Source organism: Saccopteryx bilineata, chromosome 3, assembly GCF_036850765.1.
Source record: "Saccopteryx bilineata isolate mSacBil1 chromosome 3, mSacBil1_pri_phased_curated, whole genome shotgun sequence".
Lineage (NCBI taxonomy): Eukaryota > Metazoa > Chordata > Mammalia > Chiroptera > Emballonuridae > Saccopteryx > Saccopteryx bilineata.
In genome coordinates, this window is record NC_089492.1 from 269,717,808 (window position 1) to 269,745,029 (window position 27,222).

The following is a 27,222-nucleotide window of genomic DNA, read 5'->3' on the forward strand; positions in this document are numbered from 1 at the left end:
GGATTGATAGACGCGCCTTCCAGTCAAAAACGTGTCTGTCTCTAGGCCTAGGCGGGGGCGGGCTTGAAACCCGAAAGCCCGGCCCCTGGCCGAATGTGACGTCAGAGTCGCCATGGATAGACATCCCTACGCGGAGGTGAGTGTGTGAGGGGCAGGCGAATCCAGGCAGGAGCCTCGCCAAGTCCAGGCTCAGACCCTGACTTTGCTTTCTTTACGGTTTCTCCGTGCCCTTCTCACGCTACAGTCGGTTCAGCGAGGTCTAGCGCGGTGAGAAGGGCGAAGGGATGGTCGGTCGCGCCCGTCTCAACGTCAGTCAGGACTACACGTCTGGGATGTCGTGTCGCGCGCCCTTTGACGTTGCGCACGCGAGGATTTGGGGACCTTGTACCCCACAGACTCAGACTCAGGCTGGGTTTGGTCTGGGCCCCATGCTTTCGCAAGGCTCCCTCAGGGTCCCCGGGCGGGATCATCAACGCCGACAGAACGTTTAGAGCACTGGTCCGTCGGTATCATTTGGCGAGTCGTATAAAAAGTACATCCCTGACGTACTGCATGCGAAAAATCAGGAGACTGGTTTTAGCAGGCTTCACAAGTGACCTTGTTTCACTACTTAGTCCAACACCTCCATTTCAGGCAGGAAAAAAATGAAACCCAGAGAAGACACAACGTATCTAAAGTCACCAGGCAGTGAGGCAGCAGACCCTGGGGCTCTCAGCAAATGCTGCTCTTACACTTGCAGACCCATCTAATTTCCAGCCAAGAACCCCACAGTAGGATGATACTGTGGCTGGAATCTTTTGTTGAATGGTAGAATGGTTGAATGATTAGGTACAGTTTGTTGTCATAGGAAGGTTCACAACTTGGCTCCATCACTTAAAAGGTTTGAACCCCTGAGCAAGGAAGTTATTTTGCCTTTCTGAGTGGAAGTTTCCTCCTTTATAAAATACGGACAAATAATAGGGTCTCCAGAGCTGTTATGAAGAGTCACGAAGTGATGCTTGTAAGCTATTTGGTACTACTAAGTGTAACAGGTGTTACCTTTTAGTATTTTGATTTTTACTAGACTCTTAAATTGGGGTCCCCAAACTTTTTACACAGGGGGCCAGTTCACTGTCCCTCAGACCGTTGAAAGGCCGCCACATACAGTGCTCCTCTCTCGCTGACCACCAATGAAAGAGGTGCCCCTTCCGGAAGTGCGAGGGTGGGGAGGGGGCGGCGAGTAAATGGCCTCAGGGGGCCCCTTGCCGCTAGCGGGGCCCAGGCTGTAGTTTGGGGACGCCTGTAAGGTCAGTACTGGAAGGGCCTTCAAAATATCCCTTCAGCCTGACCAGGCGGTGGCGCAGTGGATAGAGCGTTGGACTGGGATGCAGAGGACCGAGGTTCGAGACCCCGAGGTCGCTAGCTTGAGCGCGGGCTTATCTGGTTTGAGCAAAAGCTCACCAGCTTGGACCCAAGGTCGCTGGCTCCAGCAAGGGGTTACTCGGTCTGCTGAAGGCTGGGGGTCAAGGCACATGTGAGAAAGCAATCAATGAACAACTAAGGTGTTGCAATGCGCAATGAAAAAACTAATGATTGATGCTTCTCATCTCTCTCTGTTCCTGTCTGTCTCTGTCTATCCCTCTCTCTGACTCACTCTCAAAAAAAATAGTCCCTTCATTTTAAAAGGAAGAAATGTGCCCAGAAGGTTCCAGAGTTATCCAACATCACACTAATTTAGGAGATAAAACCCACGTGGGAGAAATTGTTAAACAAGATCATATCAGATAGTACAAAGTGCCCAACTGAGTATAGTTAATATAACAAAAAAAGGCCCAAGAACCCTCTGGGGGAGTGCAGCTGCGGCGAGTTTTTGTATTTGAGATTTTCATTATTTCAATCATGGAGGCCCAGTAGACATACTAGCCGGGAGTATTACCCCCATTTTGTAACCGAGGGACCACCCCAAGGAGGTTAAGTGCTCAAGGTCATATATAGTAAGTGAGGGGAAGAGGGCAGGACTGAACTTAAACTCCTTTCATTGCATACTTCGCAGAGGTAGGAAAAAGAGAGGCTAGCATGGGCTGGAGTTAGGAGGAGGTATAACCTAGCAACGTTTCCCAAGCTCTGTTCCATTTTCTGAGTCTTGTGAGATGTTAATAGGTATTGCTAATAGAAGAGGATTCTGTGGTTAAACAAGTTTGGGGAGTACTCTGTTAAATAGAGCTGAATAAGTTCACAGGGCATCTCAGAATTCTTAATTTGTTAATATACATTGTAGCCTGACCAGGCTGTGGTGCAGTGGATAGAGCGTCCGACTGGGATGCGGAGGACCCAGGTTTGAGACCCCCGAGGTCGCCAGCTTGAGCGCAGGTTCATCTGGTTTGAGCAAAGCTCACCAGCTTGGACCCAAGGTCGCTGGCTCCAGCAAGAGGTTACTCCGTCTGCTGAAGGCCCCCAGTCAAGGCACATATGAGAGAGCAATCAATGAACAACTAAGGTGTTGCAACGAAAAACTAATGATTGATGCTTCTCATCTCTCTTCGTTCCTGTCTGTCTGTCCCTATCTATCCCTCTCTCTGACTCTCTCTCTGTCTCTGTAAAAAATATATATATATACACACACACATTGTAAGTATGCCAGAGAGGGCTAGAATATGCGGTACAGTGGTCCCTTGTCTATCGCAGGGGTTAGGTTCCAGAACCACCTGCAATAGGCAAAAATCTGCGAAGTAGTGATCTTATATTTTATTTCGATTTAAAATTCTTTATATTTTTTATATAGTTTTTGAATTTTTAGGCTAGAAAATGCTTATTTTACTGCAAAAATAATTAAAATGATAAATATATAAAATACTTATATACTGTAAAATCCCACAATGTAGCGAAAAATTTGTGATACAAAATTAGATATATACAGTTTGAAAATCCACGATACAGTGAGACTGCGAAAAGTGAACTGGGATGTGGCGAGGGATGACTGTTATTTCTTAACCTTATTTAACCATGGGATCTCCCACCTCTTTTTTTCTTTTTTACATATTTTATTTATTCACTTTTTTTTAGAGAGAGAGAAAGAGGAAAGAGATAAAACAGGGGAAAGAGCAGGAAGCATCGACTCCCATATGTGCCTTGACCAGGCAAGCCTGAGGTTTCGAATTGGCAGCCTCATTATTCCAGGTCGACGCTTTATCTGCTGTGCCACCACAGGTCAGGCATCTTTTTTTTTTTTTTTTTTTTAATGTCTGGTCAGTTTTTGGATAACACTAGCGTTCCTGAAAGAGTTTGGGTAAACATTGCCATAGTGTAGTGTTTCTCAGTGGATGATCTACATCAGAATCACCTAGGAGCTTGTTAAAAAAACGAACTTCGGGGTTCTACCTTAGACCTGTTCATCTAGAAAGGGCCCTACATTTTAATAAGCTTTTGGAGGTAGTTTCTATGTGTCCTAGAAGAAGTGAGATAGAAATTAAGAACCTGGACTTCCAGGTTAGACTGAATTAGGCCAGAATACTTAATCTACTACTAAATAGTTATATACCCTTGAACAAATTATCTAAGGGCTTAGAGGTTCAGTTTTCTACTTTTAAAAGGAGAGAACTAACACTTCATTGGGCTGAAATGAGGATGAAATAGAAAACTGATAGGAGCTTAGCACACTGCTAATACATAGTGTGTGCCAGTGCATGAAGGCATAACTCTTGCTGCTGCAGTTGCTGTTATCATGCCATGCAGCCTGGGCTTATGCTCAGTGAAATATTGGGAAGTACAGAGAGAAGCATGTCTGGAATAGAAGAAGAAATGAGTTTGTTCTTCCATTATACTCTTGTCTACCTGTTCAGCTCCTGGTCTGTGGTGTCCCAAGAAAGGAAATGGGTTGTTTTTAAAGCATTCAAAGGCTTAGCACAGTGGTTCTCAAAACCCTAGAAGATTTCCAGGTGTGCCCTGTGGTATTCCAGAGAAATATGTGCCTGTTGGGGACCAAAAATTCAACAGGGGTTTTGGAGTTTAGATTTCTGGGGGACAGAGGTGTGGGGAATTGGCTATAAGCTGACAGTTGGCCCAACCCCGCACCTCACTTGCGTGATTAAGTTGCAGAAGGCTGTTAAGCTGTGGTGCTGGATTGTTTACACTACCCCCCATGTTCCCCAGAAAGACTGGAGGCAAGTTTCTTCTATCCTTTGTTTGGTGTAAAGTTAAGATGATGTGTATGCTAGGGGTTTTCTGAACTCAACACAATTAAGAGTAAAAAGAGAGGAATTCTTCAATGTATTGATGAGGAAATGAGAGTTTGCCTTTCAGATATATGCCCAAACATTGAATAAATCACTAGGACACATCAGGCTCATGTTTTTCATAAACACAAGAATGAAAAAACTTAACACATTCACGCCGGGACCTGCCAAATTTACTAAATCTTACTAAGAATGTATCTATAATACATATAAATATATAAAGAGATAACTTTTTTGTCACTTTTTAAATTTTTTAACCCCTCTTTTTTACTAATTCTAAAAAGCATAACTCAAAAAATGTAACATAAAAATACTTTTAATGTCAGAATAAATTTAATTTTGTCATATTTATTTTGTTTAATTACCATAAAAGCACGCTTGGACTTTATATTTTTTTCTTTAATATTTGACTTAATTATTATAACATATTTCTCAGAAATTTGTATATAGTGCTCCTACAATTATTTGTAGGATTTTAAGTGTGCCCCGACTTCAAAAAGTTTGGGAGTCACTGGCTTAGTGTTACCTCCCTTCCACCTAGTACGTAGCCCTGGAGGATTCCAGCTTATTAGGAGTCAAAACTAGTTTTCCACTGCCTCTGGCCCCAGGGTACTCAAGCATGGACTGGGAAGTTAGAGTAGTAAATCCTGGGGAGGAGCCAGCCTGATTGGTTTCAACACTTAAGAGCTTAGTCTCTGAGGCCAGAGAGATTTCAAATCTCTGTTCTGCCATTTCCTTGTAGAAATTTCTTAGAAAAGTCTGAGGCTTAGTTTTTTCCTTTTTTTTTTTTAATTTATATTTTTCTGAAGTAAGAAGCAGGGAGACAGAGAGACAGACTTTTCCGCATGCTCCCGACCAGGATCCACTTGGCAAGCCCATTAGGGGGCGATGCTCTGCCCATCTAGGGCGTTGCAACTGGAGCCATTCTAGTGCCTGATGAATCAAACCCGGGACTTCCACACGCCAGGCCAACGCTCTACCACTGAACCAACCGGCCAGGGCTTAGTTTCCCTTTCTTTAAAACGGGATTATAAGAGTACCCACCTCAAGTTACTGTAAAGATTTAAACAAGACAGTCCATGTAAAGTTCTTGATATAGTGTTTTGGCATATAGTAAACTAGAAAGCCCGGCGGTCATACGAAATGACCGCTGTTCTAGATATTATAAATTGTAATTAAAATAATTTGTGCAAAGGTGTCTGCTAATTCAAACTGAATTACCCAGGGCAGGCGGTGAGGACGCCCCTTTGCTTAGTGCCCCTCGGGGTTTCCTAAGTAGAGTGCAATGAAGGAAACCACTGGCGGTACATTTCTTAAGAGCCACCGCTAGCTCAATAAATAAAGGTGATTTAAATAATAAAATGTTAATTCACATGTCAAAGATCTCTTTGTACACAACATTTCTTGTGTAGATATTTCCATCATTTTTAAGCTCGCCTTGCAGAGGACCATCAATTATTTTTAATTTTACGTCCGTTCTTTCACGAACTCTTGAACAGGCAACATAAAGTTGACCGTGTCCAAATGCAGGCTCAGGTAAAAAATGCCAACATGCTTAAGTGTTTGGCCCTGAGACTTATTGATGGTCATAGCAAAGGCAAGTTTTACAGGAAATTGTCTATGTCTCAATTGAAACGGCAACCCTATTTGAGATGGAGCCAAATCAATTCTTGGAATGACATGTATTTCACCTTTAGAGGAGCCAGTCAAAGACTTAGCTATTATGACATTATTTTTCAATTGGAGAACCTCTAGTCTTGTACCATTGCAAAGACCCCTTCTGGTGTTAAGATTTCTTAACAGCATAATAATTGCTCTAATCTTTAACCTCAATTTGTGAGGTGGCATGCCAGAAGGTGGGACTATTTGAATGCCGTGGCAACTTCACCCCATTGGCTAGTACAGTTACGCAAGCAACCAATAAGCTATCAGCGACAAACAGACACTTAAGCCGCATATAATAGAGATACTCTCAAATGGAAGAGGGATGCAGATATGTAAATTGTAGAGTCAGTGTGATAAGTATTAAATGGGAATCAGTGTAAGGTACTAAGATAGCACAGGAGGGATACCTAACTCAACCACTGGGGAAGGAAGATTTCTTAAAGGAGATGACATTTAAACCCAAAATTGAATCTCCAGTAGGAGTTAGCTGAGTGAAGAAAGGAATGGTATTCCTGTAAAGGAAATAGTATGCACAATGACTAGGAAGCAAATGAGAGAGCCCAATATTTTGGAGGACTTTAAGAAGATCAGTCCACATGCTGTAAAGAGGGGAAAGGTGAGATGAGGTGAGAAGGGTAAGCAGAGATCAGAAGCCTTTTTGAGGAGTGTGGACTTCAGCCTAAGAATAATGAGGGAATTGCTAAGAGTTTTCTTCCATTTGTGCTTTGGGGCTATTACCATGGGGCGCTGTGAAAATGGGTTGAAGCAGGAGAGACTGGAGGCAGGGAGAGCTGTTTCAAAGCTATTGAACTAATTTAGGTTAGAGAGAACAGTGACCTGGTGAAAATGGTTTGAGAAGCATTTGGGAGGCAGAGTTGATTAAACTTGGTGCCTAATTGAGGTTTCAGAGAGGAGGAAAGGGAAGGTGCCCAAGAGGGCACTAGGGTATCTCATCCACTGAGGGGAACGCAGAGAGGAATAGATTTGGAGGGAAGGTCTGGGAGGTTGTTGGATATGTGGGTCTGCAGCTTGTGTCAGATGATGCTGGAGGGAAACATTTGGAATGTCAGCACAGACATGATAATTGAGATTTTGGGACAGTTCTTGGCTCACTGTTTATTGGCTACAGGTTTCTAGCCTTTAAATATTTTAGGAGGCTTTGCTGGTGAATGTGTGAACCACTTTTTTTTTTTTTTTTTTGACCGAGACAGACAAACAGAGAGAGGGACAGATAGGGACAGACAGACAGGAAGGGAGAGAGATGAGAAGCATCAATTCTTCATTGTGGCACCTTAGTTGTTCATTGATTACTTTCTCATATGTGCCTTGACTGGGGGGCTACAGCAGAGTGACCCCTTCCTTGCTCAAGCCAGCAACCATGGGGTCATGTCTGTGATCCCATGCTTCAAGCCAGTGACCCCGCACTCAAGCTGGTGAGCCAGTGCTCAAGCTGGCAACCTCAGTGTTTTGAACCTGGGTCCTCTGCATCCCAGTCCGACACTTTATCCGTTGCGCCACCGCCTGGTCAGGTCTCTGTATTGTGATTGTTTAACCCTTTTGTATGGGCTCTAGCCTCCTCCAGCAGGCATTTGAGGGATAGCTCCGACCAAGCAAAGGCTTGTCTTGGCAATGCAGTCTACTCTCTTCCCCATCAGGACTCAGTGTGGACAAACCTTTGACCCCTCTGAGCTTCACAAGGGTTTTGGAAGTAAAAGAATGAGCTCTCAGAACCAAAAGAAAATATAGGACTTTCTGAGTGGATTATTTGGGATGGGGTGAGTTCCCCCCCACCTGCAGGAATACAGCCAGAGTCCAACATTGACTGAGGTTGGACTGTAGAGTCTTTGGGATCTCTTACAATACTGTGGCTCTCAAATTGGGTCTAGAAACTGGGTTGAAAAAAAGAGTAGTTCTTCTGAGTCTCAGTCTCAGTCTCCCTGATTTCTGCGCTTGAAGCCTCTGAAGAACACTAATCCAACCTTTCTCCCTTCAAACCTTTCTGTAGAAATCGTGTGTGTGTGTGTGTGTGTGTGTATGTATTTGACAGATATAATTTATGACACTCCCTGGCACCAGCACATGCTAGATTATAGGAAATGCGGTTGAGAATAGGCTAGAAGCCAGAGACCCCTTTGGGCAAAAGCCCAGCGCTGGGACAAAGTCTAGGGGTTCTCTGATGTTCTTGCTGAAAACAGCAAAGCAGGATTCTATGAGCATGAAGTTAACCTGAGGAGTCAACATGTTTCTTGCCCTTCCCTTCACTTCCCCCACCCCCAAAACTCCTCCTGTTGTTTGTTCCCCCTAATAAATATCTGAGCAAGACTGTGGTGGGCTGGGATGGGCTGGGCTGGGCTGTCTGTCCTCTGGATTCTCTGTGAGCGGTCTGGGTGGTCTCGGTGCAGCTCATCTGGTCTCCGAGTTACTGTCGACTACGCGACAAGTGGTGCCCTGAGTGAGGAGCAGACCAACCTCCCAAAGCCTTGCAAAGGAAAAGGATGTTCGTTCATCCTGGTAAGGGACACGAGTGGCAGAGGACAAGCCCCTGGATGCTTGTGGTGAGGTCTTAATAGGGATCAGATCAGGGGATTCCCTCCCTTTCCCCCCTTCTCCTTCATTTGCCCCCTTGCATGGGAAATTTCCTTTCCTTGGAGCATCGTAATCAATCACAAGCTCCAGCTGCGGGGCCTCTTGCAGGCCGAGCAATGGTGAGGGATAGAAACCTTACAGCTCTCTTGCTAACGATTTGTCAACAATGCCCTAGGTACCCCAAGGAAGGCAGACTTGATCTTGAGGACTAGGAAAGGGTCAGGCGATGGTTGCGGAATTCCATTGGCCCGGTTACAGTATAACATTTCATTGATTGGAATTCCTACTGGCTAGCACTTCGCCCTGTTCAGTGTAAGGAAAAGGCCTTACCCAGTCCCGATGAACCTTTGGCACCCAGTAAGTCTAACACCCTCCCCCCAATTCTCCCTTTTTGCCTCCACCCCCTGAAGAAAGTATGGTCGAGAAGTGCTTGCGGAAAGGACTTGAAAGGGAAGGCGAAATTACACAGGCTTTCCCCATTGTTAGAACTCCAGGACAACCGGATTGACATGAGAGTCTCCCTTTTCAAGTCTACAAGGAGTTTCACAAAAGTCTAACTGAAAATGGGTTGCAAAGCTCCTTTACTAAAGGCATGTTAGAAGCCATCGGTACAAGTTATGAGATGACCCCATGGGACTAATGAGCTTAATAAGAACTGTCTTAACAACTGCACAATTTAGCTTCAAGACTATCAGGATGCTGCTAAGCACTTGGCCATGCAAAATTTAGGAGCTGGCATTCCTATTGGAATTGATATGTTAACTGGACCCATTTGCTCCCAGTCTTCAATGTCCAGGCTCCTTTCACGAGGATACCAAGGATGCTGTTGCCAAATAACTAGGAGTAAATCAGTGAGTTGTTTGTCTGGTACTCTACAGCCAGCTGCTCATAAAAGGCCCTGTAGTTGGAGCTTATGATTTTGCTGCTCAGGGGTCAGGGAATTCCTCACAACGGTCAGGGGAAAGAAACAAGGAAAGGGAGGGATAAAGTGGGGAGTCTCCTGGTCTGAAACCTATTGACCTTGCCGCAGATGTTCGGAGGCTATTCTTCCATCACCTGTGTCCCACTTACCAGGGTGGATTGGGCGTCCTTCCCCTTTTCCAGGCTTTGGGAGGTCATTTCGTTCTCGTTCCTCACGTGGGGCACCACTTGTCGTGAAGACAGTAACTAGTCAGAGATGAGATGGAGTGGAATGTGCTGAGGGACCTAGGGGAGACCTCCTCACTGTCCCTCATCCTGGTTTCATGAGAATGGCCGGACCTCCAGTCCCTATGGGTATTGATTGATACAAATAGAAGCAGAGACAAGAATGAGGAAGTCAGGAAGGGGGAACTTCTTAGAGCAGATAAAAAGGCAAGGGAAGTAGCTCATCTAGCCCACATATTGATTAATCAGAATGCTGATTCTATCCCTAGAACGTGCGTTCGTGTACTGTGTGCAGTACTCTCCGCCGGTGACGCCACTGTGGCTTTTGCCTTAGGGCACCGAACTGTGTCCCTGTTCTGTGTTCCTATTCGGGGCCGTTATATTTGTTTACTTCGAATTTTTTAAACATTTCTTCCACAGGATTGCCACAGCTGAAAAACATTTCTGTCTTCCCGTGGACAAAACAAAACCATTAGTTTTGTATCGGGACCCTGTTGCAGGTCCTGATTGGAAGGGGCCCGTTGAGTTGCTTACTTGGGGGAGAGGATATGCTGCTTTTTTTGTCACTTACAGGTCCTGTGTGGATTCCTGACTGATATGTTAAACCGTGCCATGAGTCAGCATCAACCCAGCGGGGACCCCCTACCACCAAATACCCAGCAGCTGGTACCCGAACAGAGCACTCCCCCAGACATGAAAGCGTCACGGAAGAAGAGGAAGCGTGAGCCTCTGTCCTCAACCGCTAATGCCTCCAAACTTACTTGGGGCAGTTTGAAGAGCCTGACCAGCCAGGCTGAGATGGTACTGCAGAGCACCAGGACTCCCGCCACCCCAGAAACCCTCTTTCTTTCTATGCTTTCCGTTATTACCCTTGAGTCGCAAGCAGGAAAGGTAAAACTTTTACTTACCCGTTTGCTCTTTATTTACAGTAAGTTCACTCAGCCTTTAACTTACTGGGCTCATATTCTAAATCCTCCTATATTTGTGAAAGGCAGAAAACGTGGGGCTGTGTGTTCCAAAAGGAAATTTTATTTGAAAAGCACCTGGGTGCAGGCAGACTAAGACCAGCACCAAGGGAGGGATAGGGCAGGGTTTATGTGGACTTGGGCAAGGGAAGCTGAGGCTGCTGCTTCTGACTCAACTGTCCCTTATCAGCATCTAGCTGCAAGGGAGGTCTGAGCCAGATTACTAAGTAAGCAAGTCCTTTTTCCCCCTTCAGGCCTGCGTTGTTGTTAAGATGGTGGCTGAGTAGCCATTTTACCTATCACTTTGATGTTATTACCTGGGAGAACCCTGAACCTCCTATTTCTTCCAGTGACTCCCAAATTATGGGGGCTTCATGACTTCTCTCCTCAGGGCCTCTCTGCAGTTGTGGAGATACTTGTGGTTAAGAAGGCTATCATAGTGGGTGGTATAAGATCCCCCAAGATTGTTTTTTTTCTCTCTCAAAGGAGCTTCCTCTATGTTTACAGAATCGCTCCTCTCCCGAGAATGGAAATTCTTCTTATCAGTGTATTCCTTTTCCTCCATAATGGTGCATGAACTACATTTATCATAATTTAACAGACGAGGGGCCTCTCACCACCAAGTATTTTTTCAAGCGATTGGTGTTCAGGGTACCCCACAGCAGGAAAGAAATCACTCAAAGACTCATGTTCCTATCTGTCTCCATCCTTGACTTTCTTTCAAAGATGCTACAGATGTGAGTTGAACAATATGTCATTCTGTGAATTTTTCCACAGTTCCCTTAGTTGGCAGTAGAACACTGAATAATTGGGGACCTCAAGATCTATTAATCCAGCCCTCCAATCACTTCTGGAATTGGAATATGCCTTGTCATTCATTATATTAATGGGTGTCCTTTATGGAACCCAGGTTTTGGGGGCCCCTCTTGAGGCTCCTTTGCATTTACCTAGGGAAGTCAGTCTTTTCCCGCCTTAGAAAATATGTATGTGGGGCTGTTCTACCTTTCTCCCCTAGAATCTTATGACGTGGACAATACAGTTCCACTACATGGGTAACTAATGATAGCATCACTCAAATTATTATATGTACTTATATTTTTCATATGACCTCTAACCCTCCAAATCTTACCACTGTCAACTTTACCTCTGTTGTGGAGCGACGTAGGGAACGTTTTAATACCACATTTTTCACTAACGTTACTTGGATTACTCCCTGCATATCACACCATAATGTACTACCCTCTACATAACCCACTTGTATAAAATCTGCCAGCGCTCACAGGCCTGGGTTCCCGTTAACCTTACCAGGCTATGGATGAGTAATTCTGCCCCTGAGCAAGTCACTTGGGCTGGTGAGAAGGTGCGGGTAAAAGGGTTTGTGCAAATCCTAGCTGCCTCTATTGTTGCTGCCACAGCTCCAGCAGCCACGGCTGCTACCACTGCGGTGGCGCTTTCCACTCAGTTCAGACTGCCCAGCATGGTAACCAGCACCTTCAGGTTACTTCAGAACTTCTTAGCACAAACTGAACAAGAAATCCTACAAAGGCTAGATGCTTTGGAGGCCACTGTTCTCTGGATTGGAGAAAGGCAACAAGCTATGTGCGATCATCAGCGGCTTGTTTGTGACACCGAATTCCATACTGTGTGTGTCACCCCTGTTCCCTTTAATTCCATGAAATCTTGGGAAATACTCAGCGCCAACTTCATGGCGCCTTTCGTTCCCCTTTGGGACAGCACATACGTGATGTCCAAGTTAAACTACAAAAACAAATGCTACAACTCAAGCAAGAGGCACAAAATTTAACTGTGTTTTTTTTTTCTGTATTTTTCTGAAGCTGGAAACGGGGAGAGACAGTCAGACAGACTCCCACATGCGCCCGACTGGGATCTACCCGGCACGCCCACGGGGGGGGGCGCTCTGCCCACCAGGGGGTGATGCTCTGCCCCTCCGGGGTGTCGCTCTGTTGCGACCAGAGCCACTCCAGTGCCTGGGGCAGAGGCTGAGGAGCCATCCCCAGCGCCCGGGCCATCTTTGCTCCACTGGAGCCTCGGCTGCGGGAGGGGAAGAGAGAGACAGAGAGGAAGGAGAGGGGAAGGGGTAGAGAAGCAGATAGGCGCTTCTCCTGTGTGCCCTGGCCGGGAATCGAACCCGGGACCTCTGCACGCCAGGCTGACGCTCTACCACTGAGCCAACCGGCCAGGGCCGCAAAACTTAACTCTTGCCCAGCTTGAAGGTATCACTCACTGGTTAGATCCCCATAATTGGTTTTCAGGTCTTAATCTATGCCTTTGGCTTTTTATAGTAGATGCCCACTCATTTATTGAGTGAACACACAGAAGAGGGTAATGTAGTCGAGTCATCAGGCATACCCAGATGAATACCAACTCACCTATTCTAGCTGCATCATCACAGGCACTAGATTAAACTCTACACGGTAAAATGGAAACAATAGCACGTACATGACTGAGGATCAGTGAGAGCCAGTTGAACTAGAAGCATTGAGCAGAGCTTCAATAAAATGTTAATTGGCCCTGGCCGGTTGGCTCAGCAGTGGAGCGTCGGCCTGGCGTGTGGGGGACCCGGGTTCGATTCCCGGCCAGGGCACATAGGAGAAGCGCCCATTTGCTTCTCCACCCCCCCCTCCTTCCTCTCTGTCTCTCTCTTCCCCTCCCGCAGCCAAGGCTCCATTGGAGCAAAGATGGCCCTGGCGCTGGGGATGGCTCCTTGGCCTCTGCCCCAGGCGCTAGAGTGGCTCTGGTCGCCGCAGAGCAACACCCCGGAGGGGCAGAGCTTCGCCCCTGGTGGGCGTGCCGGGTGGATCCCGGTCGGGCGCATGCAGGAGTCTGTCTGACTGTCTCTCCCCGTTTCCAGCTTCAGAAAAATACAAAAAAAAAAAAAAAAGAGAACAATAAAATGTTAATTGCCCCCTCCCCACAATATGTCTGTGATGCTTTGGAAACCATGGTTACTGGACTCTTCCAGCCTTTTCTTTTCTTCTTTCATGATCTTGTATTTATCGGCATGAAATGCTCTTGGAGCAACTCTCAAAAATGTTGGCAGCATGGAATAGTGACAGGCGTCCCCAAACTACGGCCCGCGGGCCGCATGCAGCCCCCTAAGGCCATTTATCCGGCCCCTGCCGCACTTCCGGAAGGGGCACCTCTTTCATTGGTGGTCAGTGAGAGGAGCACTGTATGTGGCAGCCCTCCAGCGGTCTGAGGGACAGTGAACTGACCCCCTGTGTAAAAAGTTTGGGGACCCCTGGAACCTGGAATCAGAGACTTTGGTTTTCATTTCTGATTCAGACCTCTATTAACAACTCTGATGCTGGGACCGTCTTTCCCGGCCTGGATTTTGCCTCAGTTGGTGGCTCCCTTTCCTTCGTGTTCTTGTGCAGCTAGAAACCTGCGTCATTCCAAGCATTTCCCTTTCTTCCCTCCTCCCACCTCCCTCCCTTTAGCTCTTCCCTAACCTAATTAGTTGCCAAGTCATGTCTAGTCTATCTGAAATAGCTTCAGAATCCGTCCTGTTCTCTTCCCCCTCCAGGTCTGCTGTCTGGTTCAGGGCCTGCTGGCCCAACGCGTAGCCTCCTGCCTCCCCCACTAGCTCATCCTCCACACCGCCACTGCCTAATGCTTTAAACAAGGCTCTGATCATGTTTCTCCCCTATTGGAAACCCTTCTATGGTGCTGTTTCCTCCAGCATAAAGCCCAAACTCTTGAGTGGTATTCATTTGTTTAGATATTTATGGAGGCTTGCAGGTGCCAGACACTGTGCTAAACCCTGGGGCACTGTGATGAATGAGGCCAAAGTGTCAGCCCCTCAGGAGCTCACTGTTAGGTGGTGGAGACCATACTACGCTGGGGTCCCCAAACTTTTTACACAGGGGGCGGCAGTTCACTGTCCCTCGGACCGTTGGAGGGCCGCCACATACAGTGCTCCTCTCACTGACCACCAATGAAAGAGGTGCCCCTTCCAGAAGTGTGGCGGGGGCCGGATAAATGGCCTCAGGGGGCTGCATGTGCAGGCCGTGGTTTGGGGACGCCTGAGACAGAAACTAAGACACCAGTTATTCACCAGCTAACAAATGCATCAGGAGAGGTGCTTGGACAGGGAGTATGTAATGAGCCTGCCATTCTGAACTCCTGCCTCTGCCCCCTGCATTTTAGCCTATTCCTTGACCACTCCAAGCTTGCTCATAGGTCTGGTGCCTTTGTCTCTCTTCTTCCTTCTGTCTGGAATGTCCTTCTTTGTCTTCCTTTTTTTTTTTTTTTTTTTTTTACAGAGACAGAGAGAGAGTCAGACAGGAATGGAGAGAGATGAGAAGCATTAATCATCAGTTTTTCCTTGTGACACCTTAGTTGTTCATTGACTGCTTTCTCATATGTGCCTTGACTGCAGGCCTTCAGCAGACCGAGTAACCCCTTGCTCGAGCCAGCGACCCTGGGTCCAAGCTGGTGAGCTTTGCTCAAACCAGATGAGCCTGCTCTCAAGCTGACGAGTTCAGGGTCTCGAACCTGGGTCTTCTGCATCCCAGTCCGACACTCTATCTACTGCGCCACCACCTGGTCAGGCTTTGTCTTCCTTATGGAGAAACCTATGCATCCTTCACTACTGGCTCCAATATTATTCCTGCCTCCTCCAGGAAGCCTTCCTTGACCCACTTCATGCATTTGTTATATTATTGCTCATTTATCATTCAACAGACATAACAAATTCCTCTGCCCATGCCTTCTTGATAGCATTTAAGTAGATTTTTCTCATAGCACTGATCAGACTGTATTGTAATTACCTGTGGGCTCCTCGAGGTCAGACCCTATTTAGTTTTGTGCCTCCAGGCCTACCACAGAGCGTAGGACAATACTGTTGCTTTGTAAATGCTAGCTGAATAAAGTCTTTTAACAGTTGTGCACCTCAGGTTCTTCATCTGAGAATGGGCCTATAGTTTTCTTCCTTTTTTATGTTAAGAGGATTGTTGACAGGATTCTGCCAGTAGCATTTGTGTGCATATGAAAGTGCTTTGTAGATTGTGCATGAAGGCGTTAATGCAGGATGGAAAGGAAGGGATTTAGTTGCTGCCAGGGTACACCAGGCCTCTAGAATGTGATAGGGAAGGTCAAAAGACCTGTCTGTCAGCACCTGCTTTGTTGTTCATAGGACTTATTGTGGAGTAGCTGCAAGAAGACTTGGTGTTCAGCCTGTTCTTTGGGTGTGCCCAGACTCTGCAGAATCCCCACCCCCTTTCTGTCCTGCGCTGGAGTCCTGTTTTCTATTGCTCTAGGAAAAAACTATGACAGGAGGCAGTGGGAGTCCTTGGGCGTGGGTGTGGGTGGGAAGTGATCAGGCTCCATCTCCATCTCCAGCTCAGTGTGACCTGAACAAGTCCCTTCCCCTCTCTAGGCCTAATTCCTTATCTGTAAGCCGAAGGGGTTAAGTTAGGTGAGTGGCCTCCTGGGTACCTCTTCCATCATGCCTCTCCAAATTCCTTAGGAATCTTTTTTCATTCTTCTAAGTCTCAGCTCAGCTCAGATGCTGCTCTCTTACGAAAACCCTCTCTCTCCTTTGTGATCCCATGGCACATGGCCTCTGCATCCATTTTAAACACCGGTTTCCTTATGCTGTTTTGTTAGGTGGCACAGAGAGTGTTTCCATACCTCTCCTATTAACTGAGCTCCTTCAGAACTATTCCCTCTTCTCTCTGTGCCTTCTCCAGCCCTGAGGTTACTTGGCCTGGGGCTTTTCTGGTAATAATATCATAATAACAGTAGCTGCTGTGATTTATTGATGATTTCCTTTATGCCAGACACTATTGTGAGAACTATTTTTCTTACGTTAATGGTTTCAGACTATCTTTGAGTCAGTGAGGGTTCTGCTGAGCTCCCTCACAGTCTAGCCAGGGAGGGGCCCTCAGGTCCTGCTCTGAACCCTCCACCTTGCTTCAGCCAGAGAAACTTTCTGAAACCATTTTTTAAATTTTTGTTTTATCAAAAGATGCTTTAGCTCAAAATTAAGCCAATAAAATTCTGCATTTATTTCTTATAATCTGCAGAACCGTTCATTGAGGAAGGAATTGTTATATTTTACTTATAAGGAAAGAGGCTTAAAGTGATTAAGCCGCTGTCCCATGGTTGTGAACTCAGCTGCAAGAGCAGAGTTTTGAATTGAGATGTGCCTATTACTTCATTGTCTGTGAAGGGGTCTCACATCTAGCTCTGGCAGCTTCTAGCAGAAGAGCTCCCATGACGCCGAGTGGGGAAGGTGGAAGGGCCCGCTTCCTGTGCTCCCTCAAGGAGCCTCCCTTCCTCAAGCAGGCAGAGCCTTGTTAGATAAAGTGTGAATTTGTTCTTAGCCCTGAGGATAACTGTCCCAGAAATTATGAAACACAATAAAAAGAGAAAGTCCAAGCTGTCAGTGGCTACACCATTGGTGTGCCTTGCAGGTTGAGCTGGACTAGAACAGGTCTAGGTGTTAACCACCCTCACGGCTCTCAGAGCTTGGCCCAGCTACTCTCTGTGTCCTCGAGCTCAGCCTCTCTACAGATGTGTTGGGGCTGTGCTCTGCAGGGCCTTTTGCGGGCTATTTAGGGAGTTGGCGCTGAACACCCTGAGCCTCAGGCATCCCTGGCCAGAGGCATGGGGATATGGACAAGAACGGGGTGCTCCTCTGTGTGCTCTAATGTACAGATGGCCTGGGCTTAGCAGACAAAAGACCTGGATTCTGGCATCAGCCCCTCCACACAGTCGTGATTTTTCTAGACTTGAGTTTCATGCTCTGTAGAACGGTGCTGTTATTAATGTGTATTGAGTGCTTATTCTGTGCTGAGATCTGTGTGGAAGTGCTTCATGTGACTGGTCTTATTTCATTTACATACTAACCTAGGCAGGGACTACTGTTATTCCAGTAGATGGGATTCAGCCGGGTCACACTGGTTCGGTAGAACTGATACCTCATTTTTTGTTGAGTTTGGCAAACTGGTTGTTAAAATGGCACCTGTAATCAGGGTTCTCTTTAAGGTGGGCACCTGGGCAGCTACCCAGTGTAGAAATCACAAATTTACATTCCTTACTCTTCTTTTAACATTCATCTGCGCAACAGCATATTATAAGCACCTGTAGTAATGTTCATTCCGTCCAGAGGTGAAAAGAATTGCAAGTGAGGACGCCAATCGAGAAGCAATAATGGAAATATCTTAAATAACAGTTTTATTGGGTTTTTTGTCATATATTTAATATTTTAAAACTCATAACATAATCTAGTTGTGTGTACCTGTTTTTTTTTTTGTTTTTTTTTTTTTTAGAGAGGAGAGAGAGACAGAGAGAGGGGGGGGGGGGGGAGGAGCTAGAAGCATCAACTCCCATATGTGCCTTGACCAGGCAAGCCCAGGGTTTCGAACCGGCGACCTCAGCATTTCCAGGTCGACGCTTTATCCACTGCGCCACCACAGGTCAGGCCTGTGTACCTGTTTTATTGTTCTTATTTAAGTATCAAGTGTATGAAATAATAACTACCTTTCATTATATCGTCTTTTTATACTTAAAACGGTCGTTAGGGTAGAGAACTGGTTGTTAAGTTATTTGAATCCCACCACTGTGTTCCTATTTTAAAGCACAGGATATTGAGGCTTAGAGAGGCTAAGTCATTAGACCAGTTAGTAAGTGGCAGAGCCTGAACTGATCTTTTTGTCTCTTCACCATTGTCCTATATCGCCTTAGAAATAGGGTCATGCCTGCCTGGCTCATACTTCCATGAGTGAGGGTGGGAAATGTTTTTGCATCGTGGGCTAGAGTGGGGTAAGGAAGCATGCTAAAGGTGACTCTATGCATTGGATACACCGTTTGTGACTGAAGAGAGACACTTCTGTACTATGAATTCTGCAGATAGAGATGGGGGTACCACAGGGTGAGGATTTGTAATTCTATTTGATTCATTTACCTGCTCATTTCTGCACTGGATATTTACTGAGCATTCATTCTGCACTGGGCGCTGCGGACAGAGTCTGGCAAACCAGACATGATCCTAGCCCTGCAGAGCCCCCTTGGCATGTAAGGAAGGGGGGCCTAGGAGGGTAGGATTCCAGCCTTGCCTGTAGGATCAGTTGAAAGAATGGCAGTGCTTTCAACTGTCAGGTGCCATGCTGTGACTGGTTTCTCACCCTGTCATTCTGACTGATGTCTTGCTCTTGCAGGGCTGCCCTGGAGCTGGAGGACAAGCACCCGGGGCCCCTCCAGGTGGCTCCTTTCCTGTTGAAGGACAGTATGGCAGTGGGGTACCCCCTGGTGGCAGTTATGGAGGAGGTCCTGCCCCTGGAGGGCCTTATGGACCTCCCAACCCTGGGGGGCCACCCTCTGGAGCACCAGGAGGACCATATGGCGGTACGGCCCCAGGGGTCCCTTATGGTCAGCCACCTCCAAATCCCTACGGCACCCAGCATCCCTGGTCTTATGGACAGGGACCTCCTCCAGGTAAGTCAGGATTTTGGGTTCCAAATGCCTCTGACCTTGTTCTGAGTTATCCAGAGCCCATCCTTGCCCTTTCTGTGGATGTCCAGAGCCTGGTCTCTGACACCTTAGCATCTTGATTCTAGCTTTACTTGCATTAGCAGAATAAGAAATCTGTTGGTCGGCTTTGCTGTGATAACAACTCCAAAGTCTCCGGTTACAGTGGTAAACATGATTTCTGTTGCTTGCTCACAGTCACTTGCTCCTGCTTCCCTGTCGGCAGCTGTGGGTTTGGCTGCTGAGGTTCTGCTCCACGTGTCTTTTCTTTCCAGGATCCAGGCTGGAGGAACAGCCCTATTTGAGATACCTTGTTCTTGTGGCAGACAAAACAAGCAGGAGAGCTAGCAGCAATGTGTGATGCTTCTCAAAGCTTCTGCTTTCAGGGACTCTATATCTCTTCCTCTCGTTCTGTTGGCCAAATTACATCCCCTGGTCCAGCCTGATCAGCAGGGTCCGGCTCCCCTGGAGGGGCTCCGCAAGCCCCCAGGCAGTGGAGAGGACCTACGGCGCTCTGACAGGGAAGGCGAGGCTCGGGGGGTAGATTAGCAAATACTTGGAGATAATAATACAGTCTGTCATGGGAGAAACCCCATTAAGCCTCAGTGTTTACATCTGTAAAATGGGTAAATGTCTCTCACAAGATTGCTAATAAAGATAAAATAACGTGCAGGTAAACATAAGCACCGTATCTGGTACATTGGAAGGGCTTATTAAGATTCTGAGAGAGGACTTACAGAGGCATTCTTAGCAAAGATTTGGCATTTAATGTGATTGCAGAGGTGCCAAAGGCCTTTCCACTGAAGATGCTGAGGCAGGCAGAATGATGGATGAGCTGGGGGAGGGATAGAGAGCAGAGATACTGACAGTGAGGTACTGGACAAGGCGGGGTATGGGCCGGGGCTTGGCGATTCAGTGCAGGCAGAGATTTTCAGGTGAGGCCTTTGGGGTCAGACCTTTGGGAAGATTGCCCATGGTCTCAGACGGGGTCAGGGAAGGTGAGTGCCCCGTCCCCTGCATCCTCCCAAGCCTATTCAGTCAGCCTCTTAATGGAGTGCTGTTCCCAGGAGACCAAGCCAGCAGCAAGGCAGCCTGGGGCCACTCTGGTGCACCTGCAGGGCCCCCAGGGAATGGCAGTTCTGGGAAGCTGTGGCAGCTTCACATACACAGCCCAGCAGGAGGCTCTGAGGGAGATGTTCAAACCTTGGGGTTTCTAAACACTGTGTGCCGTGGCATTTATCTTGTCAGAGCTCTGGCCGTTTGCTTTTAGCTCAGCAGCTTCATGATGAATTTTCTCATCCTTTTAAAATCTTGTGTCTGTGTCTACATGAGGTCCTTGCAGGGAAAGGAGCCCCTGGCTGAGAGGCTTATCCTTCCTGGGTCTGAGGCCAGAGATGGTCTCTGGGGCTCCAGAGGAAGGAAAAGATGTGCCCTCGGCTCTTAGCTGCTGTTGGGCAGATAAAATATATTATGCTCACTTTGTTAAAGATGACACTGCCCACGTGGAGGCCTTTGCCCAGGTGATATTAATGTGTGTTGAGAATCCTTGTAGCCTGAGGCTTGGTTTTGGGATTAAGCCTTTCCCACCCTTTTTGATGTGGGGCGGTACAATCCAATCATGCCTCAGAGAAGTGACTTTGTATTAGAGACTTCCCTATTTTGTATATTGGATTAAAGGTTTTGAATCTACACTATAAAATGGGGACAGAACGGGAGCTTGCTCTTGGTTCCAGGGATGATTAGCATGAGAGAGCAGAGGGAGCAGAGCAGAGAGCAGAAAGAGGCCATGTGGCCAGGAGAAGCAGCCAAGATGGCGGAGTGCTGAGTGAGATGCCAGTTTGTGTAGTGTTTGTATCTGGGATAAGGAAGGAGATGGGGAACTGAGGAGAATAAGTCTGGTGAGCTAGAAACCTTTGATTCTAGGAAACTTGGATAAGTCAGTAGCTTTGTGAGCACTGCATGTGAGTGGGTTTTGGAGCCCAGTGTGTATTTTTACTTGCCCACCGGGTGCAAGCTAGAATTAAGGACTATGGCCCACCAGTTTGTGGCTCCGTTGTTTCTTTACCGACTGTCCGAATCCAATGTGAACCTGCATAGGCCAGAAGGCTGCTGTGATAGTGGCCCTGGCCTTGGCTTCTGGCTTTACAGCTGCTCACCCGCTGTAGCTTCCCATCACCTGGCCACCATTGCCTCCTCTCCAGTGCAGCTGGTGGCCTCCTGGAACAGTGCTGCTTAAAGCATGATCCCTCTGTCACCTGTGGTGGTCACCTGAAGCCCCACCTTGGCCCCACTGAACCCATGATCTAAGGTTTGAGCACCACTGCTCTGTAAGGCAGGTATGACCATGCAGATGCCCGCTGCCCACAGGAAATAACCTAAAGGTACTCAGACCCAAAGGGCCTTTCCAGCCTCCTCACCTGAGCCGCTCCTCCCTCCTGTCTACCCAGGAGCCCTCAGAGTACTCTGAACACCTGCTGTGCCTCTAACACGTGCTTTTCCTTCTCCCCATCTCAAGTCTTTATCGGCCTTCAGATCCAGTTCCTTCCTCTGGAACCAGGACTGCACACATTCCAGGCTCTTTGCTAAATCTTCCTTTTGTTATTTTATTTAATCATCACAATCACCCTGGGAAGTAAGTCTATTTTTAGAAATGGGGAACTAGTACTCAGAAAATAAAACAATTTGGCTGAAGCCACACAAGCTGGTAAGGCTCAGGACTCTGCTTCCCGAGGCCCACCTCTTTGATGCAGGGACTGCAGGCTACAGAGACTGCCCTTCTGGGGGCTGTGGCCCTCACTCCCCCATGGCAAAGCTGCTGTTTTAGGAAGGTTTCCTGTACAACGAGGTCAGGTAGTCCCTCAGTCGGGCGAACCTCTGGCCTCACCTCTGGCACAGTGGTGGTTTCTGTGCTCCGCATTGCCCGTGCTGCCTCTGAGAGTACGTGTGAGAAGGGGCCCTTAATGTGGCCTGTGCAGTCGGTAGCTTTAGCAGCATTGTGTAGCTCTGGCTTTTCCTAAGTCTTCTGTGCTTCCCCACTTTCATCTACCATCCTTTCCCCTACATTCCAGCTCACCCTGCATGTCTTTCCAAGTGATTGATCCTGTCCTCCTCTACTGACACACACACACCAAGCTGCTTGCACGCACCAACAGACACAAAGCTCGTTGAACCGCAACAGCACTAATAACCAGCAGTTGTACAGTGCTTAGATTGTGGCAGGCGCTGATTTAAGAAATTTCATATAATTATATATTCCCAATTGATGAAGTAGAGGCTGTTGTGTCCTCATTTTGTAGATAAGAAAACTGATACGCAGAGAATTTAAATAACTAGGGCTACAAAGTGGGGCTGAGACTTGAATTGAGACCAACTCTAGCATGAATTGAGCACCTTGCCTTTCTGTGTCTGGCTTGGTGCTAGCGCCTGGGGATTCAGAAATGAGTTAGGCTCCTGCCCACATGTTGCTCCAAGTCTAACCTGGAAGGTGGTTTGGAAACGTGCATAGTGGAGTGAGCAGGGCCGTAAGAGGGAAGGAGTAGAAAGGAGAGGGGAGGAAGGCCTTTTCAGGGATAGAAAATAGGAGGGCTTTATGGAAGGAACACATTTCATTTGGGTCTTGAAGGGTGCAAGGAAAAGGATGGAAAGAGATGAGGGCGAAGAGGAATGAGGCAGAGACCGGGAGGGCAGTGGCTCTGCGGTGGGAGTGTGCCGGCACGGTAAGAGCAAGTGTACTGCTGCATCTGGGCCAGGCCAGAGATGGGTGGCGGCGGGGACCAAGGGGGAGAGGTGGACGGGAGTAGGCCCCATTGTGGGCGCCCCTGGAATGCTATTTTAAGGGTGTTGGACTGTTTTGAAGGCAGTGGGAGCCTTTGAAGAGTTTTGAGTTGAGGTTGGGGGGAAATTGGTGAGAACAGAGATGAATCTTACAAAGATTACTCGGTAGCAGGTGAAGGGTGGTGGAAAGTAGCCATAAGGATGGTGTGGTTAGGCTTTTTGGTTTGTTACACATTGCAGGTGGGAGGTATCTGAACCTGGGCAGGTGCAGGAGGACAGAGAGGAGGAGATGCCTGTGTGTGGAACTGACAATCAGCTCCCAGATGTGTGGGATGAGATGTCTGGAGAGTTTCGGAGATGGGGTGCACAGCACACATCAGCAGTGACTGGGAAGGGAGAGGGGTGGAGCTCTGTGGCCTCCCACACTCTGATACCATCGGCTCCTGATAGACCGTCAACTCCCCATTGTGCCAGGGCAGTCAGACCTGGTTCCTGCCCCGATGGCTCCCTGCTGCTGGGACTCTCATTACTTGTCTCTGGGCTATGTGTGTTAGGTGCTCAGCAAACATTTTTGGGTCTCCAGCCTCTGGGGAAGAAATAATCCCTCCTTTCAGAGAGTTCTTAACCATCTGGACAGGCCCTTTTTCCTTAGAAACTTAAAACCAGATAGACAAGTGACTGGAGCACTGTTAGGAAAGCCGATGGATGCAGAGTAGAAATCAACCCAATATTCGTGAGTGTACACTGAGGGTCCCCTTCCATCAGAGTGAGGGCATTGGCTTGATGGAAGATGAGTAGGTAGGTTTGTGAGACTGTGGATAGGGAGAACCCGTGGTCAGGGAGGCACTCACTGGCCCTTCGCAGCATTTCTGCAGATTGGCCTGGGTGGAGACCTTCATTTTCCTCCCGGGGTTTGCGCCCCTTCCTGCAGGTGGCGCGCCTCCCAATGTGGATCCTGAGACTTACTCCTGGTTCCAGTCAGTGGACTGTGATCACAGTGGCTACATCTCCATCAAGGAGCTGAAGCAGGCCCTGCTCAACTCCAACTGGTCCTCATTCAATGACGAGACATGCCTCATGATGATAAGTGAGTACTAGCCCCTCCCCATGGTCAGGCTTGGGGCAGAACCACCTGATAATCTGAGACAGTAAGCGGGTGGGTGACCATGCTGAGGAAAAATCTTTTGGCCAGGGAGGATTTCAGGCAGGAAAATGGGTTCAAGGTGAGATATTCCCCTTAGAGCTTTTCTCAAGTTCTAGGCCCTACTGAGTCACAGGCTAACTCTGTTCCCTATCCTGCAGAATGGGGCTCCATGCTCAGGTAGGAGATAGTAGGGAGGGGTCATCTTTCAAGCCTGCAGAGAAAATGCAGTTCTGGAAGGGGTGGCCAGGGGCAAGGGCTAGTGTGGTGTTGATGAGGGTATGTCTTGGGTACAGACACTGGGCCTCAGGTCTGGGGTTCAATGGAGTCTCCTACTCCATCCAGCCTGGGGAGAAATGCTGCTAGAAGATCGTTGCCCAAACTCAAAGCCTCCTTCCCTCCTTTTCCTTCCCCCAAGACATGTTTGACAAGACCAAGTCAGGCCGCATCGATGTGTACGGTTTCTCAGCCCTGTTGAAATTCATCCAGCGGTGGAAGAACCTCTTCCAGCAGTATGACCGGGACCACTCGGGCTCCATCAGCCACACAGAGCTGCAGCAAGGTGAGGGCACGGCAGGGCCGAGCAGGGTTCTCTTTACTCCCCAAGGCAGAGCCAGGCTTTTCTCTAGCCTCTGGCCACTGGGGTCCAGCTGCGCTGCAGCCTGCTGCCCTGAGCCCAGGCCTGCTCTCCACCCCTTCTGTGGCTTGGCCGAGCTTCGAGCCAAGATCTAGGGCAAGGGAACACCTGGGTCCAGGACCACAGCTGGACTCCTGGAGCTGGACTCCAGGCGGTGCTAGCGAGACAGGCCCAGCCGGCAGGGGCCTCAGGGGTGGACATGTAGTAACGCAGGGTACCGCGAGACCAGTACGTGTGGCTGGTGTGGCTCTCTCCACTCTAGTCTCTAGCATGCAGAGTGGAAAGAGCCCTGCATAGGGGCTCAGAAAGATGGCTTATGTTGCTGGCTCTGCTAGAAAGCAGTTACCTTCCCAACTCTGGTCCCCGACCACTGTCAGTGCTGCAGCTGGGTAAGATGACCTGCACCCCAGTTCCAGGTCTGGTTCCAGCTTTGACTCTAGAGGATGAGTGGTTAGTGGGGTGTGAGAGCCTGACGGGGAGCTTGCCGGAGAGAGTGAAGGGGTTCCCCAGAGAGCCCAGCCCCGCCCTGGCTGCGGGTTTCAGTCGCCTCAGGAGCTCTGTGGGTGGTCTGAGCACACCGCATCTGTGCCCTGGTAGAAAGGAAAGGAGGCGACCTGTACTGATCAGCTACCCTTGTGGGGTTCTGTCGTGAGACTGGTAAGGGTGATACTATCACAGCAAAACTAATATTTATTGAATGAATGCTGGCTGTATGCCAGGCACTGTTATAAGCACTTTAAATGTGTTACGCCATTTGTTCTCCCCGTGTGATAGTTACTGTTTATTTTCACCCTTCCCTTAGCTGAGGGATCCCTTATGATTGTCCTTTCATGGATGAGAAAACTGAGGCTTGGTATCAGTAACACGCCCTTGGGCTACATAGCAGAAGGGGAGCTGAGACTCTAGCCTGTCAGGTAGGCTGTGCAGAGAGGAAGGAAAGAAGCCTCCCAGGTGGAGGGATGTGGTGGCAGCACAGGCTGAGACCTTGGAATTGGCCGGCAGCCTTGCCTGGGGTGATGCTGATTTTAGTACTTGTAACAGTACTTACTGAGTGCCCGTTCTGTGTCAGGCACTGTGCCCATGCTTCACAGAACCTTTCTTCATCCTTACTAAACCGACCAGGTAAGTATTACCCCCATTTAAGGATAAGTCAGAGGTTAGTAAGGTTAATAAGTAACTTGCCGAGGGGCTATTTTGACTTTAGAGTAGGCCCTCGGAACCCTACCCCGTGCTGCCTCTGGTGTCGCACTGGTCAGTGCGGCCCTGAGGGGCTCAGGTCTCCTTCCATAATGCGGACGAGTCACAGAGGAGCAGGGACAGCCTGGTGTCATTCTGGGGCCCAGGAGCCTGACTAAACAGAGGGTGATGGAGATTTTGAGAAAGAGAAATGAGGCCTTCCAGCTAGGGGAGCGTCTAGGCAGAGCGCCCTATTGTGCTCCTCCCATCCTGACAGACCCTTGGGACTTCTGTCCTCTGTCTGCCGCGGTGCCCCTCCAAGTCCCCTGAAGTGCTGTGCCTTGCGCAGCTGGCCGATGGTAGTGCTCATGTGCTCGTGTCTGTGCTGTGTGCCCCTCCTCTCCAGCTCTGTCCCAGATGGGCTACAACCTGAGCCCCCAGTTCATCCAGCTCCTGATCTCCCGCTACTGCCCGCGCTCTGCCAGTCCCGCCATGCAGCTAGACCGCTTCATCCAGGTGTGCACCCAGCTGCAGGTGCTGACTGAGGCCTTCCGGGAGAAGGACACAGCTGTGCAGGGCAACATTCGGCTCAGCTTCGAGGACTTCGTCACCATGACAGCTTCCCGGATGCTATGACCTGCTCATCATTAAAGAGTGCTGTGCACCGAGGGGCCTTTCCTGGCTCTTCAGAGTGGGAGAGCATGTGGGCCTCTCTCCTATTCCTGCCCTTCCTAGGAAAAGATTCTCCCTTGACTGATGCCGCACCCTTCCCCAAGAGGGCTGGGTGTCCTGTGTCATAGCCACCAAATAGTGGGGTCCTGGGCCAAGGCCATGCAGGTAGGGGCCTGACTGAGAAGAGGACTGAAGTTAAATGTCCTTACAGACCCGAGCATTTAAGTGGCACAGCCTTGCAGCAGGAGCAGGATGCCAGTTGTTGTAATGGAGTTTGTGTCCCGTTGACTGGGCCCCGCCTTTCGCTCTCCCTCCTGTGCCCTGACACCAGTGGCCGGCCTTACCATTAGTGCTTGTGTCCCCTCACCCATGCTGTCCTGTCAGAGCCAGTTTCTCCAGAGTGGAATCTGACCAAGCATGAAAAGAGATTTTCCCAAGGGACCAGTGGCTTGGATTCCCCCACCCTACATCCACAAGTCCGTGTGTTAACTTCTGGCCGCTTGGGGGCCGTCGCTGCTCAGGGAACTTGGGCAGTCGGCTCCCTGGGCATCTTGGGCCAGGTTCCTGCGCTCTTCAGCTCGGACCCCTTGCTTGCCCACCATTCTCGGCTTGGTTTCAGCCCCCAGGGCACAGTTGCCTCCTCCCACTGCCAATGCCTTTTTGTTCTTCATTGGGGCCAAAAGTTCAGTGAAACAGTAAGCTTCAATAAAAGGATAAAACTCTGTTCCACTTTTCCCACCACACCTTCCCAGC

At 48.5% G+C, this 27,222-nt stretch overlaps 1 protein-coding gene across 4 annotated transcripts; it reads left to right on the forward strand.

The window, feature by feature from the left end:
* On the forward strand, positions 1-27,193 carry PEF1 (penta-EF-hand domain containing 1). 4 transcript variants are annotated; one of them, XM_066269824.1, is made up of 7 exons: positions 94-136; positions 10,182-10,499; positions 18,760-19,036; positions 23,775-23,930; positions 24,403-24,546; positions 25,691-25,743; positions 26,204-26,339. In XM_066269824.1, the coding sequence occupies exons 1-6, from the start codon at positions 113-115 to the stop codon at positions 25,732-25,734; spliced, it is 963 nt and encodes a 320-aa protein (XP_066125921.1). In that variant the 5' UTR covers positions 94-112; the 3' UTR covers positions 25,735-25,743; positions 26,204-26,339. The 4 variants fall into 4 exon arrangements, with proteins under 4 accessions (XP_066125922.1, XP_066125921.1, XP_066125919.1 ...); XM_066269822.1 differs by lacking the exon at positions 25,691-25,743 and having other exon boundaries at positions 26,204-27,193; XM_066269823.1 differs by lacking the exons at positions 94-136; positions 25,691-25,743 and adding an exon at positions 3,169-3,186 and having other exon boundaries at positions 26,204-27,193.
* Positions 27,194-27,222: the final 29 nt, after the last annotated feature.

Excerpts from the sequence above, each read along its gene's own strand:
- PEF1 (XM_066269822.1), top strand. The coding sequence starts at position 113 with ATGGATAGACATCCCTACGCGGAG. Across the intron at positions 19,037-23,774 it reads TGGACAGGGACCTCCTCCAG|GTGGCGCGCCTCCCAATGTG; the intron begins GTAAGTCAGGAT and ends CCCTTCCTGCAG. Across the intron at positions 24,547-26,203 it reads CCACACAGAGCTGCAGCAAG|CTCTGTCCCAGATGGGCTAC; the intron begins GTGAGGGCACGG and ends CCTCCTCTCCAG.